Consider the following 15,035-nt stretch of genomic DNA (forward strand, 5'->3'; position numbering starts at 1 on the left):
ATGCAGGGAGCTGCGGCGCACTACCACCACCTGTCGGCACTCGCCGGTGAGGCGGCGGCGCGCTCCCCCATCACCTCCCATGCCCCACAGCAGCCAGTGCACAATACCGCCATACCACCACCGCTACTCGGCGTGGGACAGGTCTCCGCCACACCTCCTTCCCTTGGACACTTCCCCAACATGATGCACTTCTAGCATGGTGCCAAAACTTTTGTCAGTATTGCTGAAATTGAACTAAAGGCTGACCGTCACATATTAAAAAAACATTGTACAGTGCACTCCCGTTACAACGAACACGGTTATAACGAAATTTCATTATAACGAAGTAAATCTTCTGGTCCCAAAATTATCACCATTAAAGTCTATGGTACAAAATTCGCTTATAACGAACACGGTTATAGCGAAATTTCCGTTATAACGAAGTCTTTTCCGAGTGCCACAGACAAAGATAAACAAAAGAAATGTGCTCCGTTATAACGAAATGCGAATTGCTTTCGAAAACACGTAGCGGAACAAGCATTTATAGCGTCTCTGCATGGAGGAACGCTTCACACCACTGTGTGTTCGCTCCTTGTGTCACGCACAGTTTCTGAGGGGAACTCCCATCACATTTCACATAGCTTTCCAGTGTATGATGAGTATTCAGCAAACAGAATATGATATATATACATGGTTTCCCTGTTTTCGTTATATATTGTATTTGTTCGGTTGTAACGAAATTTCGTTATAACGAAAGAAAACTGCCGGTCCCGAGCATTTCGTTATAACGGGAGTGCACTGTACAACAGTTATATCAGTCACAAGATTTTACCTCAAATCCTGATGTAACAGTCAAATGCTGCCTATGATTTAGCATAAATAGGACATATTTGGTGTTATTTTTGTATTCCCTACTGCTGAATTTAAGGAGAGTTTATCATGAGCACGCATTTCAAGTAACAACATATCAAGTTTATGTAGTTTTGCAAACTGCTGGTGATATGTTTGCAAGACAAGATAGTGTGCACAAAATGAATTCAGAGCAATCTTTCAAATTCTTCACACACTCCTGGAGTAAAGGCTAAGTATGTTTTTGTCTATTTCTATTTTTTGATGTAAATGAATTTGTACCTCAAGAGCAACTGCCATTGACTTGGACTATGAAGGGTCATGTATTGAGATTCCCATTTAATTTTGACACTGTGAGCCAGCAATACAGCACAAAATTTGCAAAAGAGGTAGATTTCTTACGGTTTACATCTTCTCATGCCGAGGTAAATAATGAATACATGAATAGATAGGGAGGTGATAAACAAACAGAATGAACTACATTTAATCCATTGATAACTTCATTTCAAATAGACAGATAACCATCAAAAGTTGTAATTGTTAACGATCATTGTTTGGGTCCCACATTCCCTGTGTGAGTGTTGACATTATTACTCCTTTTATATGCCCCAGCACTTAACTTCACTTGCCAAGGTTTTTTATTAGCACTCAGTAATCCTTCCTGTGTCCACTTTTAACCCGTTGAGGACTGTTTGATTATGCTACAACACGCATTTCCCATAGACGCTTGCCCGAGTATATGCTGGACTCGTCCTCAACGGGTTAAACTAGTTGTAAAATAGCAAGCCCACTCATGTGTAGCAATGTACCTGAGTTCGACCATAAAAGGGTATGGCATCACAAAGAAACTAACCCTATGTGTGGTCAGGCATGTGGCTTGACATGCCAAGGTTTTTCACCAGCATGCAATAATCCCTACAAACTTGACCTAGTTGGAAAATCAGCATGCTCTCTCTCTCTCAGGTGTGGTCATGTGCCTCAGTCTTACAAGAAGGTCACAGTGACACAATAAGGATTAGATGTAGTCTCTATTCATTATAGTATCAAGATATCTTAGCCAAGTGGTGATTAAAGCACTCTTGGGTGTTTGACAATTAACAGTGAGCAAAGCACAGTAAAGGGTCAAGGGGATTAGACGAGCATGGGTAATCACTGTCCAGGACCTGGTGTCTGTGCCTATGGGCATAACAAAGCACAGTGAAGGATGAACTAGCTTAGAAGTCAAGGTGCTGAGGTATTGAGCGCAAATCACAAATTCCTGATTCCTATTTTGAAGTATCTCTGAGCAGTGTAACATCATATTCTCTTCGTAAATCCGTGAGGCTGATACCAAAATCATACCTTTCTATTTGAAAGGAAAAAGAAAGAATGAACTTTTGAGAACATTAGCATTTTTGTCCAGTCCTCATGAAATTGTAGAGCTGCTTCTGTTTGTTATGTGGTACTCTTTCTCAAAATCTGCTTGTGCACAGAGTAGATTGTCTCCTGATAAGCTCCTCCATGTCCCTGGGAATACAGTCCTTTATCTACAGCTGTATCTGTTTTATTAAAACAGCAACAAAAAACTCCTCACTCAATATGGACTACTGTATTAAGAATACTGATTTCAGTTTTAAACAGAACATTTACTGTTAATGTAATCAAAACAATGTTTCTACATTATTTGCCATTAACATTGATAATATTTTGTGAGAATGTGGCAATAATAAAATAGTTTCTCTCCTCACCTGAAAATTCATGATTTTTAAGATACAATGTAATGTCACCCCAGGGATGACCGGCCGAAGCAATTTAATGACAACCAGCAACTACTAAGTACTACACGTACAATTATAGTGAATGCTTTGAGGGGCATGGTTAAAGCTATCTGCCCAGAGGTGATTCCTCAACTGTGCTATGCCCTGAGATAAAGTGGAGGAGCATAGCACTGCTGAGAAATCACTGAGGGCAAAATAGTGTTAACAGTGCCCCTCGAAAAGAAGTAGTCAATATTTGTTTTATATACCTCATCACACTTCATTTTGAGATATTTATGCTAGATTAAGGCATTAAAACGAAGTTGTTTTGCTACCAGTCAGAGAAATTGCAGGAAATGTAATGTCACAATGTGCTATATATCAACATGCGCGCACAAGATATCATTCAATCTTACCCTAGTCACTAGTTTTCACTATTATTCTGCCCTGCAGTCAGCTGGCGGTTTCCATGATTACACCTTCAACCAATCAGAGGCCGAGAGACTCCCAGAATCTTAGAGTATGGTAGTAATGTCCAGAGAATTGAGAGGGTCAAGTTCTTCCAGTGCACATTTCTTGTCCCCTGTTGGCAGTAATCAGAGAGGGACAAAATGTTGATGAACAAAGGATTTTTAAAAAGTGTTTGGTTGTTGTTATTCGTCAGTCTGTGATTTGAAGCACTGCTTCAGTGTGCATAAACAGAATGCATAAACTGCCACAGGGATGAAGTGTACAAATGCAGTCTTCCTGTAATAAGGAATGGGGGTAAAGAAGGGCTGACGACAATTATCATCTTGGTAAGGATTTTAAGGATAAGATGCGATATTCACTCACTCTTGCATTCTTCAATAATATAAATATGCCTGAAATGCCTTTCTGTTTTGATTCATAGCCTCTTTTTCTATGCGGTGCTACAACCTTGATTTCTTTTCACCTGAAATATGTATGATGTTCTCTTGGAGGACTATCATTTGGAGTACTGTATACGCCATATATTTTGCGAGTCTAAATTTTTGCGAATTGGAAATTCCCAACGATGTCGCAAATGGTTAAATTCGCGATTGTGAAGTCCTGTACTGGATGGAGAAATGAACATGCGTACGTCACATCCACATCGGGATCAGAGTCAATATTTTCACATGTCTTTAATTTCGCGAATAGCACCTGACTCGCGAAATTCGTGAAAATAAAAACCTCGCGAAATATTCGGAGTGTACAGTATGTTTTACTTGCAAGATGTACTTGATTTTCCTTTACTAGATGTCATTACAGGATGCATATTAAATTACGATTGTCTGTGATCATTGCATTTTTTCCCCTGCCCATAGCTATTTTTTGGTCACTACCGTGCTTGAAATTGTGAAAATCATTCACAATTAAGTCCTACACAAAGCTCATGCAGTGATTATAAGAATACAATTTGCCCAGTGCTCTTACATTTTTTTTTGAAATGTTTATATCAATTTGTTGATTAGTGAATCAACATGCCATTCACTGCTTGAAATTGACTTGTCCAGTAAAGTCCTATCTCAATTTGGACATTTAATTGTCTTTATTGTTAACTCTTCACTGATGTGAAATGAATGCTATTTATTGACGTGTGATGGTGTTATCACTGAAGGAGATATAAACTGTGCATATTTGAAAACACATTCACATGTTCTTGTGGCTTTCATTGTATATTATTCACTCTGTTAATGGATTAAAGCTATACAGACCATGAATTGTAGAGGGCGCTATTGGATGGCTTGATGATTGCCACCATCTTCACTACAATGATTAACGATGTAAAGCTGGTTAGCTGTCAATCAAAGTAGATCACATATTTTCAAGTTTCCATGGTTACCTAGCAAGCAGACTTCTCGTTGAAGGATCCATAGGTAATTAGCAGGTGGCACCAATCAAGAACAACATCTGAATCAACAGGCGAATTGAGATTGACTTTACTGTATGTCGGCCATGTTTTACATACCACATGAATCAGTTTCAGTCAAATGTTCAAAGCATGGCAGATGCATAAGAGTCAGTCCATGCAACACCGCCCTCGCTTGGTTTCAGGGTTTGTGTACCTTTAAATGAGTGCAGGAACAGCTTTTGTCAGGCCTCATGGTTTAGGTTTACAATGTATATTCCAAACTGCTTGACTTATTCAAGCCTGGCTTGTGATGAGGTTGGGGATAACCATACAACGAACACAGATGACATCAGCCAAAGGCTTTTTCGAACTTTGATCTACCTATCTTTAACAAAGGCTGATATCATTTGAACAGTGATTTTGCTGATTGGCCATTCCCATTGAAATAGAGAAATCAAGGAGAAGGTAAAGGTTAACATAAGAAATTTACACCCTTGTACAAACTCCTTAAAGACCATTTAAGGAAAAATATTGCCATAGCATAATCAAGTCCCTCTCACCAAACATTAATTCAATTCAATTCAATAGTTTATTTATTTCCATCATCAAGAAAAGAAAAAGGGAACATGATCCAAAGGGGTACAAGTTTTCGATTTGTCTTTCATTCGTCTGATAAGGACATTTTTTTTTTCAAATACAATATAAAGTATACTTGTAAGCACGAATGATGTCATAAAAAAGGAACAATGCACTTTGCCATGGCAACAACAATAGTAAATAATCATAACGATAGAAAGCAGTGTTCCACTAAAAAGCCAAGCTTGTAAGACGTGGAACACTGGAACAAAACAACGACAGCGCCAATTTGTTATACTAATAAAACATATTCATATTCATTAACCCATGTCCATATAATTCTTCTTATCTTTAAAGATGCTTGTTCATGTGCATGGAAAGACACACTAAGCAATGTAGATCTTATTCTACATGCTTACATTGTGCAATAGGTCTTACAGTGGGCAGAATAATGTACGAACATGGCTCTCGATTAGCGATCAGTCATTCGACAATGAACACATATCACTACTCTGAAGCTTGCCAAAGTCATTGTTTGATTCACATAGTTTGTACCATAATTTCAACTGCATTTTCCACACACCAACACAACAGTTGGATTTTCCCCCCACATTTCTGTGTTGCAAGCAGAATCTGTATGGTACCCTGACAGGAAAATGCTAGATTATTAGCAAAATACATCTTGGACACAAGTAAAGATGGGATATTAGGAAATCAAAACAACAGCAAAAATAATGAAATTACTTTTATTGCTTTTCCCACATGGGTATTTGTCATTCCTTTTGCAGCAAGCACAGATGCAATATTTGTCAACAAACACACATCAAAATATTCTCAAGAAAAATAGCACCATTAAACATGTAGGAGATTGTCATTTCACACACACAAAAAAAACAATGGTGCAATACTTATTGTATTTCGACCAAACACTACTGTATTTAGATCAGTCTTAATCGTGTCACTTATTTCCTCAAATGAATATTTCCCATATATGAATATACATAATGTTTTAGTATTAAGAGTTTACTGCAAAAAACAGATACAGTATAAGAATTATCCGATTTTACTTGAGATACTTGAGATAAGAACAAAATTAATGCTGAAAAACTTTAATTCATGTCATTATCTTAATAATATCTCCTAAGATATTTCTAGTTATCTAACGAGTGCAGTACCATTGGAAAAACAAAATCTCTATTTGATGATGACCTTACTTTGAAAACTTTGAAAATGGCGTTTATGCTTCTGCATTCAAATAGAAGGGTTCGTTCTGACTGTTGAAAGCAGCGGCTGCTGCGGCAGCAGGGGAGCTGTGCAGAGTGCGCTGCCTTTCTCACTGCACCCTATTTCCGATATAGCGCCATCTAGCGTCTTCTGCTGTGCAGACACATGCCAGGCTTGTGCACCACTGAACTCAATTCAGTGTTGTGCACTGATCCTGCCTGAACGTGTGCGATCTTCCTCGGCGTGTGATTGACACCGATCTGGGGTCGCTCACTGTGCGACACTGATTGCGAGTTTGCACGATCGAGCCCGGAGTTCGGAACATCGTGTATTCAAAACCTTGCGACTTCCAGCGACCTCAGTCTGTCACTGTTTGCGGCCGCGAGCTACTGCGATCAGGTGCGACCGTTGGGCACCCTTTCTGTGCGACCTCACCACAGATCGCTGGAGATCGCTCCAGCTCGCGTGATATCACAAGCGCAGGTCGCACAGTGGGCGTGTGGGCTTCAGGCTTATTTCACTTCTGTTCAACAGGACATTCAAGCGGGGTTCCCACTATCATGATTGGCACCACGATTGAAATCGTGGTCTTAATCGTGAAGCAATCGTGGTGATCTTATTAGATCGTATCAGTTTGTATCAAATCTTGAGGTCAATCGTAGCAATCGCGTTAATCGTAGAATTTTTTTGGACGGTTCAAAAATTTTCTACGATTAACACGATTCATTTTTGATCGTGATCATCGCATCAGATTGTCTTGGATCGTATCAAAACGCAGCAAATCTTAACTTATCGTGCTTCTTAATCGTGTTAATCGGGATCGATTTTTTTTCACTTTCCTTCTGCTTATTTTTTTTTTTGCACATTTTTTACCTGCAAATCGTATATATTTTGTATTCCACGAGGTTGAATAAGGGAGGGGTGGCACAATGAAATATAAAATAACGACATCACTGAAACATCCACCAGAAGTAGAATGTTTCACATACCCCACAAAGTATCTTTTGTGACTTTTGAAAAGTGACCATTGTCGTGGATGTTAGGTCACTCGTTCATGACTATAAAGATCACTGTCATTATTTCCCACGTAGAAGTTAGTCAATAAGTGTAGCAATACCCCTGTGAAATGATTTTGCTTGATTTTTTTTTTCTTAAAGTGACATTATTTTAGGAGAGTTACCTTTCTGTTGTGTGTGTATATCGGTTTTGTTAAACACTGTTAAATAAAACAATAAATCAAGCCAAACCAACCAAACTTTCAAAACCCCATGAGATAACAACATTTTGAAATAAAAAAATGAATATGATACATACTATGCGAATACGAAATCAAACACACAAGTAATACTATTAGTTCGGCAAACTTTCTTATATTTAGCGTATATAACACATATGTTATATCATATTTTCTTCATGTATTTCAAAGGAAGGTGAACACATTTTGTCTGGATTTTTTTTTTTCTGGTGGAGAGGGGACAATGATCTGATCTTGTGTATTCGGTTGGTTTTTTTTTTTTTTGGGGGGGGGGGGGGGGAGGGGGAGGGGAAGAGTGAGCAGGTCTATTCAATAATTTATTTCTTCAGGTTAAATTAGAGGAGGGACTATCTGAGGTTGTGGCTGGCCTAGGTGATGCTTTCTCTCTGATGATAACTTAATTGTCATTCGCAATACTGCAAAGGTCACGTTGTCATCATTCTCAACCTGTCAACCTTTGCAATCATCAATGATTGTGGATAGTAGGCCTAATCACTCTGCAGAAGTTAAGGAAATGATGAAATCCATTGTCAGCCGGACTATAATTTCCCATTCGGGTCCAATCGCACCTTAAATGGGGGTCGCTTTTGATCCCGATCGTGAAAGATATCGTATCTTATCTCAACAGCCCGCATTGGTTCGCAGTATTCGTATTGGAACGTATCAGAACGTAGATGCACGCACCAAATCGGGGATCCCGATTGTAATGATCGTGGTAGATCGGAACCAGTCATGGACTCAATCGGGACAATCCTATCGGATCGTATTTGAACGGGAGACCAGATCGTGACAGATCGTATTGCTTGAAATAGACCAGTCGTGACCATATCGCATCAAAGCGAACCAACACGTATTGACTCGCATAACCTCGTATCCAAACGTGAAATTTCAAACGAGTTCAACGAATCTTCCACGATCAGTTACGAATGTCCAATCGTGGCGTTCGTAATAGATCGCACGATAGTGGGAACCCCGCTTCAACGAAGATATAACATTCCGCGAAAGAAACATTCTGCTGACAAGACAATCGATAGTCTAAATGATATCGGGTACACTCTGAAAAAAAAAAATGATAACATTTTGCGAACATGGAGGATTCCACAGAAAATTAATATAATGCTTGTATGTTGTTTCCGGTTCTGGGGCAATTACCTCCTGGACATTTACTCCAGATGACCCTTCCCCTTCCCCTAATCCTAATCCTGAACCTAATCCTAACCCTAACACAAACTCTTACCTTAAACCTAACCCTAACCTTAACCTTTACTCTAACATTATCACTAACCGGTATTTAGCAGGGGGTATAATTTCGGGGGGGGGGGGGGTACTTGCCCACCCAATTAACTTATTGTAGTTGCCCCACATAACCCGTGAGTACATATTTGTTTATTGTTTGTGTGGTTGTTTGTTTTGTCTTTCAAAGCAATTTCCACGTCACAGTTATTTAGCCCATCAGCAATTAAAAAAAAATATACAGACATAAATACGCATATTACTTACGGCAATTTTTGTTTCCACGTTGAATTCTCATAACCCTTTTTGGGTTTGTACTAGGTATATCTCTGGTTTTTTTTTTTTTTTTTTTTGGCTTGTTCAACGTATCTTTTTTTTTTGTAGGTAAGAGTGACATGATTTCGTACTTCTCTGATACTAGACTCGGAGAGTCAAAATAGAATAAAATAAAGACTAAAATGATCTGATATACAGATATAGGTCTGAGAGTTCATCAAAAAGTTATCACAATAAAAAAAAGAGCGTTTTAAATCTCCCGATCTGGCGTGTTGCCCGAAAAAACAAACAAGCAAACAAACAAAACAAAAAAAACCCAAAACAAAACACAAATTAAATAAAACAAAATATAACATTTTCTTGGCTATATATATATATATATATATATATATATATATATATATATATATATATATATATTTCGTCCATTACAAGTCAATAGTTCAACGGTTAAGAGTGCGAAATGAAATAAACGTTTGTAGCGTATCATTTGTGTTCGTGTCTCCCTTAGCGCGCCGTGGGTTGTTAAAGCACGACGAATTCGATGTATGCTCAAAACCACCAAAACTATTGATAGTGAAGTGAGTTATAAAGGGGAGCGATCAGCCGCCTCAGCTCATCGTAAAGCAATTACGTGGAGATGGTGGTATTTCACGCGCCGGGAGATCCCACACCACATTAAGCATTGTCAAGTAGCCCTGCATACCACAGTGTATGTATCATCTTTCGAAATTGGTCCCGAATGTTGGTTTAAATTCGATTCAAATAGTGTATGCTTATTTCCATCAAAAAAAAAAATACATGACACAAAGCGGTACATGTGTCAATTTGACTGTCATCCATTGCTAATTGTTGAAGCCCTAAGCTAAAATGCATTTCGAAGCAATCAAAAATCGACCATACGATTCCCGATATTTCATGACGTTTGATCGCAACGCAAGTGAATTCACTGTCGATAGTTAGAAACAATGTTCGACCATATAGCATCGTGCGATAAAATGTTATCTGTTTATTTTATGGAAATGGCAATGAATTTGAACTTTTAACTTTGAAATGATTGTATATGATGTTTGGTATAACTAAGGGATGGTATAGTATTGGTTGAGAAGACAATAGTTGTTTTATAGGCTTATAAATCTCGGATCCCATGGAAAAAAACAGATCTATCACGTAGATAGATCTGAAATGGGGTATCCACCATTTTTATTGCCATTGCTAGTCACATGTCAAATAGTTTTCATTGTGTTTTGATACAACCACTTTGATTCATGTCTCAATTATTTCATGTTCAACACTGTTTATTTTGTATATGATTTTACTGTTTCGGAAATAAAAACAAACATATAATCAACAACAAATAGATATCACTGTAATCAAGGATGGAGTTTGTCATTCAAAGGCAGCAACTCTCAAGGCGCTTCATGTTGGTAGCTCTTAATATTCTGCACTCTTTCAAACAAAAATTTAAACACAAAAGTATTTTAACTTTATAACCTATCACATTGGATGGAGGAAGGGGATTGGGTGGCACATCATTTCAGTATGATTAACAGATGATGTCATCAGCACAACCTAAGTTTATACGCTTTGTTTTGTTGGAAGGGTCCAAATAATTTGAAGGAAAACAAATTGAAGACAAAGATGGAAGAAAATTATTATGAAACATAATATATGACACATTGATAGTTAGCTATTCTTTTTATATTGAGAAAGTTTCGGGTAGGTTTTGCATAGTTTTCTTCGATAACAATTTATAACTACATGTATTACAGTTCTTTGACTGTTGACCGAACGTTTAAATCTGTAACCGAAAGAAGAAGAAGAAAAAAAGTGCTATCAAGTTTTTGGGTGAACGCCCTCTCCGTTCGTATCCTGTACAGTTTTCCAAACTCCGCCCCTTCTGTCAGATCATCCCCGACGCAGACAAAAGAAAAGAATCGAAAATTTCTGTGAAGTCCCGCCCAGTCAATCGTGAGTCATGAATATTCATTTTACAACGGCAAACGTCACAGGATGGCAACTCACGCTCGGAGAATGAGTTGTGATGGAGGGGGGAGAGAGAGACAGAGAGAGAGAAAAAGAAGGATAGAGGGGAAAAAAATAAAGAAGCCGCGTGCGCCACGAGATTTTCGCGGAGCCTTACCATCGAGTGGACTTACCGTTAGTTTCGCCCATTGATGATACGCCAAGTGCGGCTGGCTGGAGCGCAATGTCACACCACTTCGTGAGCGCGAGATTTTCATCATGTCCAACTTTTTTCTGATTGAGTTTAAACGGAATATAAACCCATCATTCAAAGTCCGTCTGTGGATTGTTGTACAGTGACGGATTCACGCCACATTCACGGCTATTGCCTTTCAGTAAGCAAGCGCTGAAAAACAGGGCGAGAGAGTTTTCGAGTCATCTGAAAAGCTGAAACTCGCTGGAGACCCGCCTGTCCATCTCACTGGTGCGTGTGGATATTCTTTCACCAGCTCGCTGGTGTCTTCGTACGGCAGTGCGGACAGACGCCTGGGCGATCGGCCGGCATTTGGAGGAGCTAGCCCCTCGATTTGTGTGGGCTCTGTTGAAGATAACGGCATCGTTGCACAAACGCATCTGAAGAAACCGTGTTATATATAATATCTCATTTTTATTTCATCAACCATCCAGGAGGACCAAACTTTTGTGTCTAAGGTCATACACGCATTCTCCAGTGTTGGATATTTACGTTTGGACGACCAGTAACACCGGATAACTCTAGGCTTCTCGCTTCCTTCCACGTTGTCTTGTGAAGAAGTTTTGTTCGTGTTTTCAGTCCACCTCGACTCCCAAGAAAAAAACCCAAACAAATCTGGAACCATGTCGTCGCATATTGTCAGAACTCGATCCTCACTGGAATGGCATTTTCCTATGCCAAAGTGGATGTTCTTTATAAATGCCCTTCTCCTGCTATGGAGTGTTACATTGGCCAGGACACTACCGCCGATTTTATGGGATAAGAACAGTGCAAAGTAAGATTTTTGTCTTCTTCGTCATTCTCAAAAGATTTGGGTGTATTGTTTTGACAGGGAGGCGGAGGCTGCGTGTATCATCCTTTCTCAACACTCTTACAAGTACTACACGGGAGAGCATTGTCAATTGAATGGCATAGCGCAAGATATTTCATCATGTTTCAACCTAGTGCTTTCTATTGCTCTTTTTCTTCTTCTTCTTCTTCTTCTTCTTCTTCGTTCCTGTTCTTCAGTCTTTCTTTTCTTCATATTATTATTCCTCCAGTAACATTTTCATCCTTTTTAAGAGTACCTGTTCGACGAACTGATTTCTGTTCTCTTTTATTTTTTAACCTTTTCTTCCTACGATCTGTAACAAATCAAATTCTTTTAAAACGCTCTGTGTGTTTGCATATTTTAGAGGGTAGGAAAGATACACCGATATTTTCCAGCACAATTTGAAACCACTTTTGATCAAGTTAGAGAGAGTAGACTTCAGGATGATGTCTGACGAACTGACAGATCAAATTTCTTTTTAAAAAACTCAGCATGAGTTTTCTTTGAGGAACTTTTTCCCCCTTCATTTTCAACTTGCCTAACTTTTTCTTCCCAACCAACCACTTCTACCTCAATCTTGTAGTGATTCGGTAACGTGGTATTTGTGTAGAGTTTATACCCCCAAAACTTCCGTTTGTGCGTAAGACGTATTTAAACCGCACTTGTCTTGGCGGATTTGGTACTATTGGTAGTGCGTTCCTACCACACGACTGAGGCATTTATTATCCAACCTGAATCACTTCGCTATCTTTGTTGCCTGGTAGGCTTTTAGCATTTACGGCGGCGGAGTGAATCGTAATCCGTGCGCCTGAAGAAAACCCTTCCGAATTACTCACTGGAAGTTGCTTTCATTGTCGTGGTTGCGTTAGGGATCTTTTTAGATACCGTATCGGAGTTCATTACTCTGTTATTGTTCCCCGGCGCAACGCTTCATTTTACACGAATAAGTGGAGTTCAAAAACTGAAGTAGCGCGTCCAGCTGTGTGCGGTGCGTATAGCGAAAGCCGCTAAAACTCACCCGCGATTGTTCGGTCTATTGACCCCGACCATGCCCCGATGGTGCGAAGCTAACTCGCGTTAATTCGCTTCGATTTTTTCCTGCCGCCTCATACAACTCTTCGTGCTACTACGGCGTGTGGTATGCGAAGTGTCGTTTGAGAAAACTTGGGCCTGAAAACTAACTAATCGCTCTACTTTAATCCCTGCGTTATAAAAGAAACATTTTCTTGCCGGGCAATGCTTTAATTGCATGTGGATACAGTTACTTGGGCCAATTAAGATGAAAACACATAAAATTCTACCAATCATGAAAGTTTTTATAATTGATGGTTGTAATCATTTTCATTGTATTCAACCCATGTTATGAAAATAATACGTACAAGCAAGATTAGGAAACACATGTACATTTTGAAATTTTAAATATCTTTCCATGACTGACAATTCTGCTTTACTTGATATACTGTACTTCTACTTTTATTTTAATGCCATCAAACCTGACATTTACTCCTTCCCTTGATCATGGTCTAAATACTTTGAATGTGAATGTTTTATTGGAATGCAAAAATGTACATTTTATTTTAGTAATAGTTATGTCACAGAGTTGTTTTGTCATTCTATTTGAATGCCCAACTTTCTTTTTGATAATTCGTTCATACTAGCAAGATCTCTAACGGAAGTGCATTTCATTACAATGACTAGTTTAATAGAGATTATGTGATTTTATTATTTTTTTTTTCAGAAGGCTCACTGTAAAATCTAAATAGCAACCCTTTGAATATAAATTGATGTGATGCAGTTTATGGAACAGTAAAAGAAAGAATACACCACGAGAACATTCGGATGCTGTGGGCACCGTGTATTTTTCACCAAACTGAAATTTGAGTTTAAACGGAGGATACTTTACCTACTGGTGACTATTATATCGAAGAAAAGGGGGAGGAGAAAGGCGTTTTAGAAGTGAGAGTCATTTTCTTCCGGTCCAAATCACTCTGAAGGCGTAGTTGTCATGAATTTGACTCCGAGTAACCCGCGCCTCGCGACTAATGCAGCGATTTGCGTTCAAAATGAGCCACTGGAAAGCCGTGACTGCTTCAGCACTGCCCAAATTACGCTTTCCCCCTTTTTTTATTTCCACTACAGGCATTTGTGTTCGATCAGCAGTGTCCTCAAAAGATCCAACCAAGCCTTTCTCCTTTTTGTTCCACTCGCTTTTTCTTTCTTCCCTCTCCTCCCTCATCTGTATCTTTTCCCAACTCATTTTCCCCCGCTTTTTGATAAGTCCATCCTATGATTTGTTCGGAAATAGGGCCCCACCTCCATAATAATTGCCCAGAGTGGGCAGAATAAGGAGTCGTTGCACGGAAGCGAGGGGGAAAAAAAGAAAAGAAGAAGAAGAACATGTCATGAAATATTACGCCTTTATGGGCAGCTGCCATTTCACAGACAGATGGATAATTGGGGGTTACAACTTATTTGCAGAAACATGCTCTGTTCTGCATGGGATATTTCATCTTAATATTACGATACTGGTATACATTTATTTATTTATTTATTTTTTTGGGGTCTCTCTACTTTGAATAGGAGATTGCATCCATAGCTTGGACATAAGATAGAGTATATAGGGAGTCATCAATCATAGCTGACAAGGAGATCTAGGAGTCACAGTGCAGTGTCAAGCAAAAGTGTCTGATTTTTGTTCTAAATATTTTTTTTTCTAAAGCAAGAGTAGCTGCCTCTTTAAATACATACAATGGCACCAGGGTCAACTACTGCCAAAAAGAGATGAGCAGCGGGACCAATCAATCCTCGCTGGACTGCGAATTTTCAACTACACAGTGATATAGAGGGTTGTCTGTTGTTGAGACTGACTTCGAAAAAATGGTGATTCATCTTGACCGGTGTTGCGGTCATAATCAACACCATCATTGTTGTGAACTCTGCAATCTGATGGCCTTTTTTGGAGTTATTGTTATTATTATTAGTGTAATGATTTTTCTATAGAATTCATTTGGGTTTTGCAAGGA

General features: G+C 39.0%; 2 protein-coding genes across 2 annotated transcripts in view; both read left to right on the forward strand.

The window, feature by feature from the left end:
* LOC139722209 (uncharacterized) overlaps positions 1-195 on the forward strand; it is a 46,534-nt gene extending 46,339 nt beyond the window's left edge. The window contains exon 6 of the mRNA XM_071633525.1: positions 11-195. Within this exon, the coding sequence (XP_071489626.1) occupies positions 11-195 (185 nt within the window). The remainder of the gene's footprint in view (positions 1-10) is intronic.
* Positions 196-11,858: 11,663 nt separating this feature from the next.
* LOC139722221 (ephrin-B2-like) overlaps positions 11,859-15,035 on the forward strand; it is a 238,741-nt gene continuing 235,564 nt past the window's right edge. The window contains exon 1 of the mRNA XM_071633535.1: positions 11,859-11,976. Within this exon, the coding sequence (XP_071489636.1) occupies positions 11,876-11,976 (101 nt within the window). The 5' untranslated portion in view covers positions 11,859-11,875. The remainder of the gene's footprint in view (positions 11,977-15,035) is intronic.

Source organism: Diadema antillarum, unplaced genomic scaffold (genome assembly GCF_040938485.1).
Source record: "Diadema antillarum isolate AM-2024a unplaced genomic scaffold, OU_Dant_1.0 scf00000014, whole genome shotgun sequence".
Lineage (NCBI taxonomy): Eukaryota > Metazoa > Echinodermata > Echinoidea > Diadematoida > Diadematidae > Diadema > Diadema antillarum.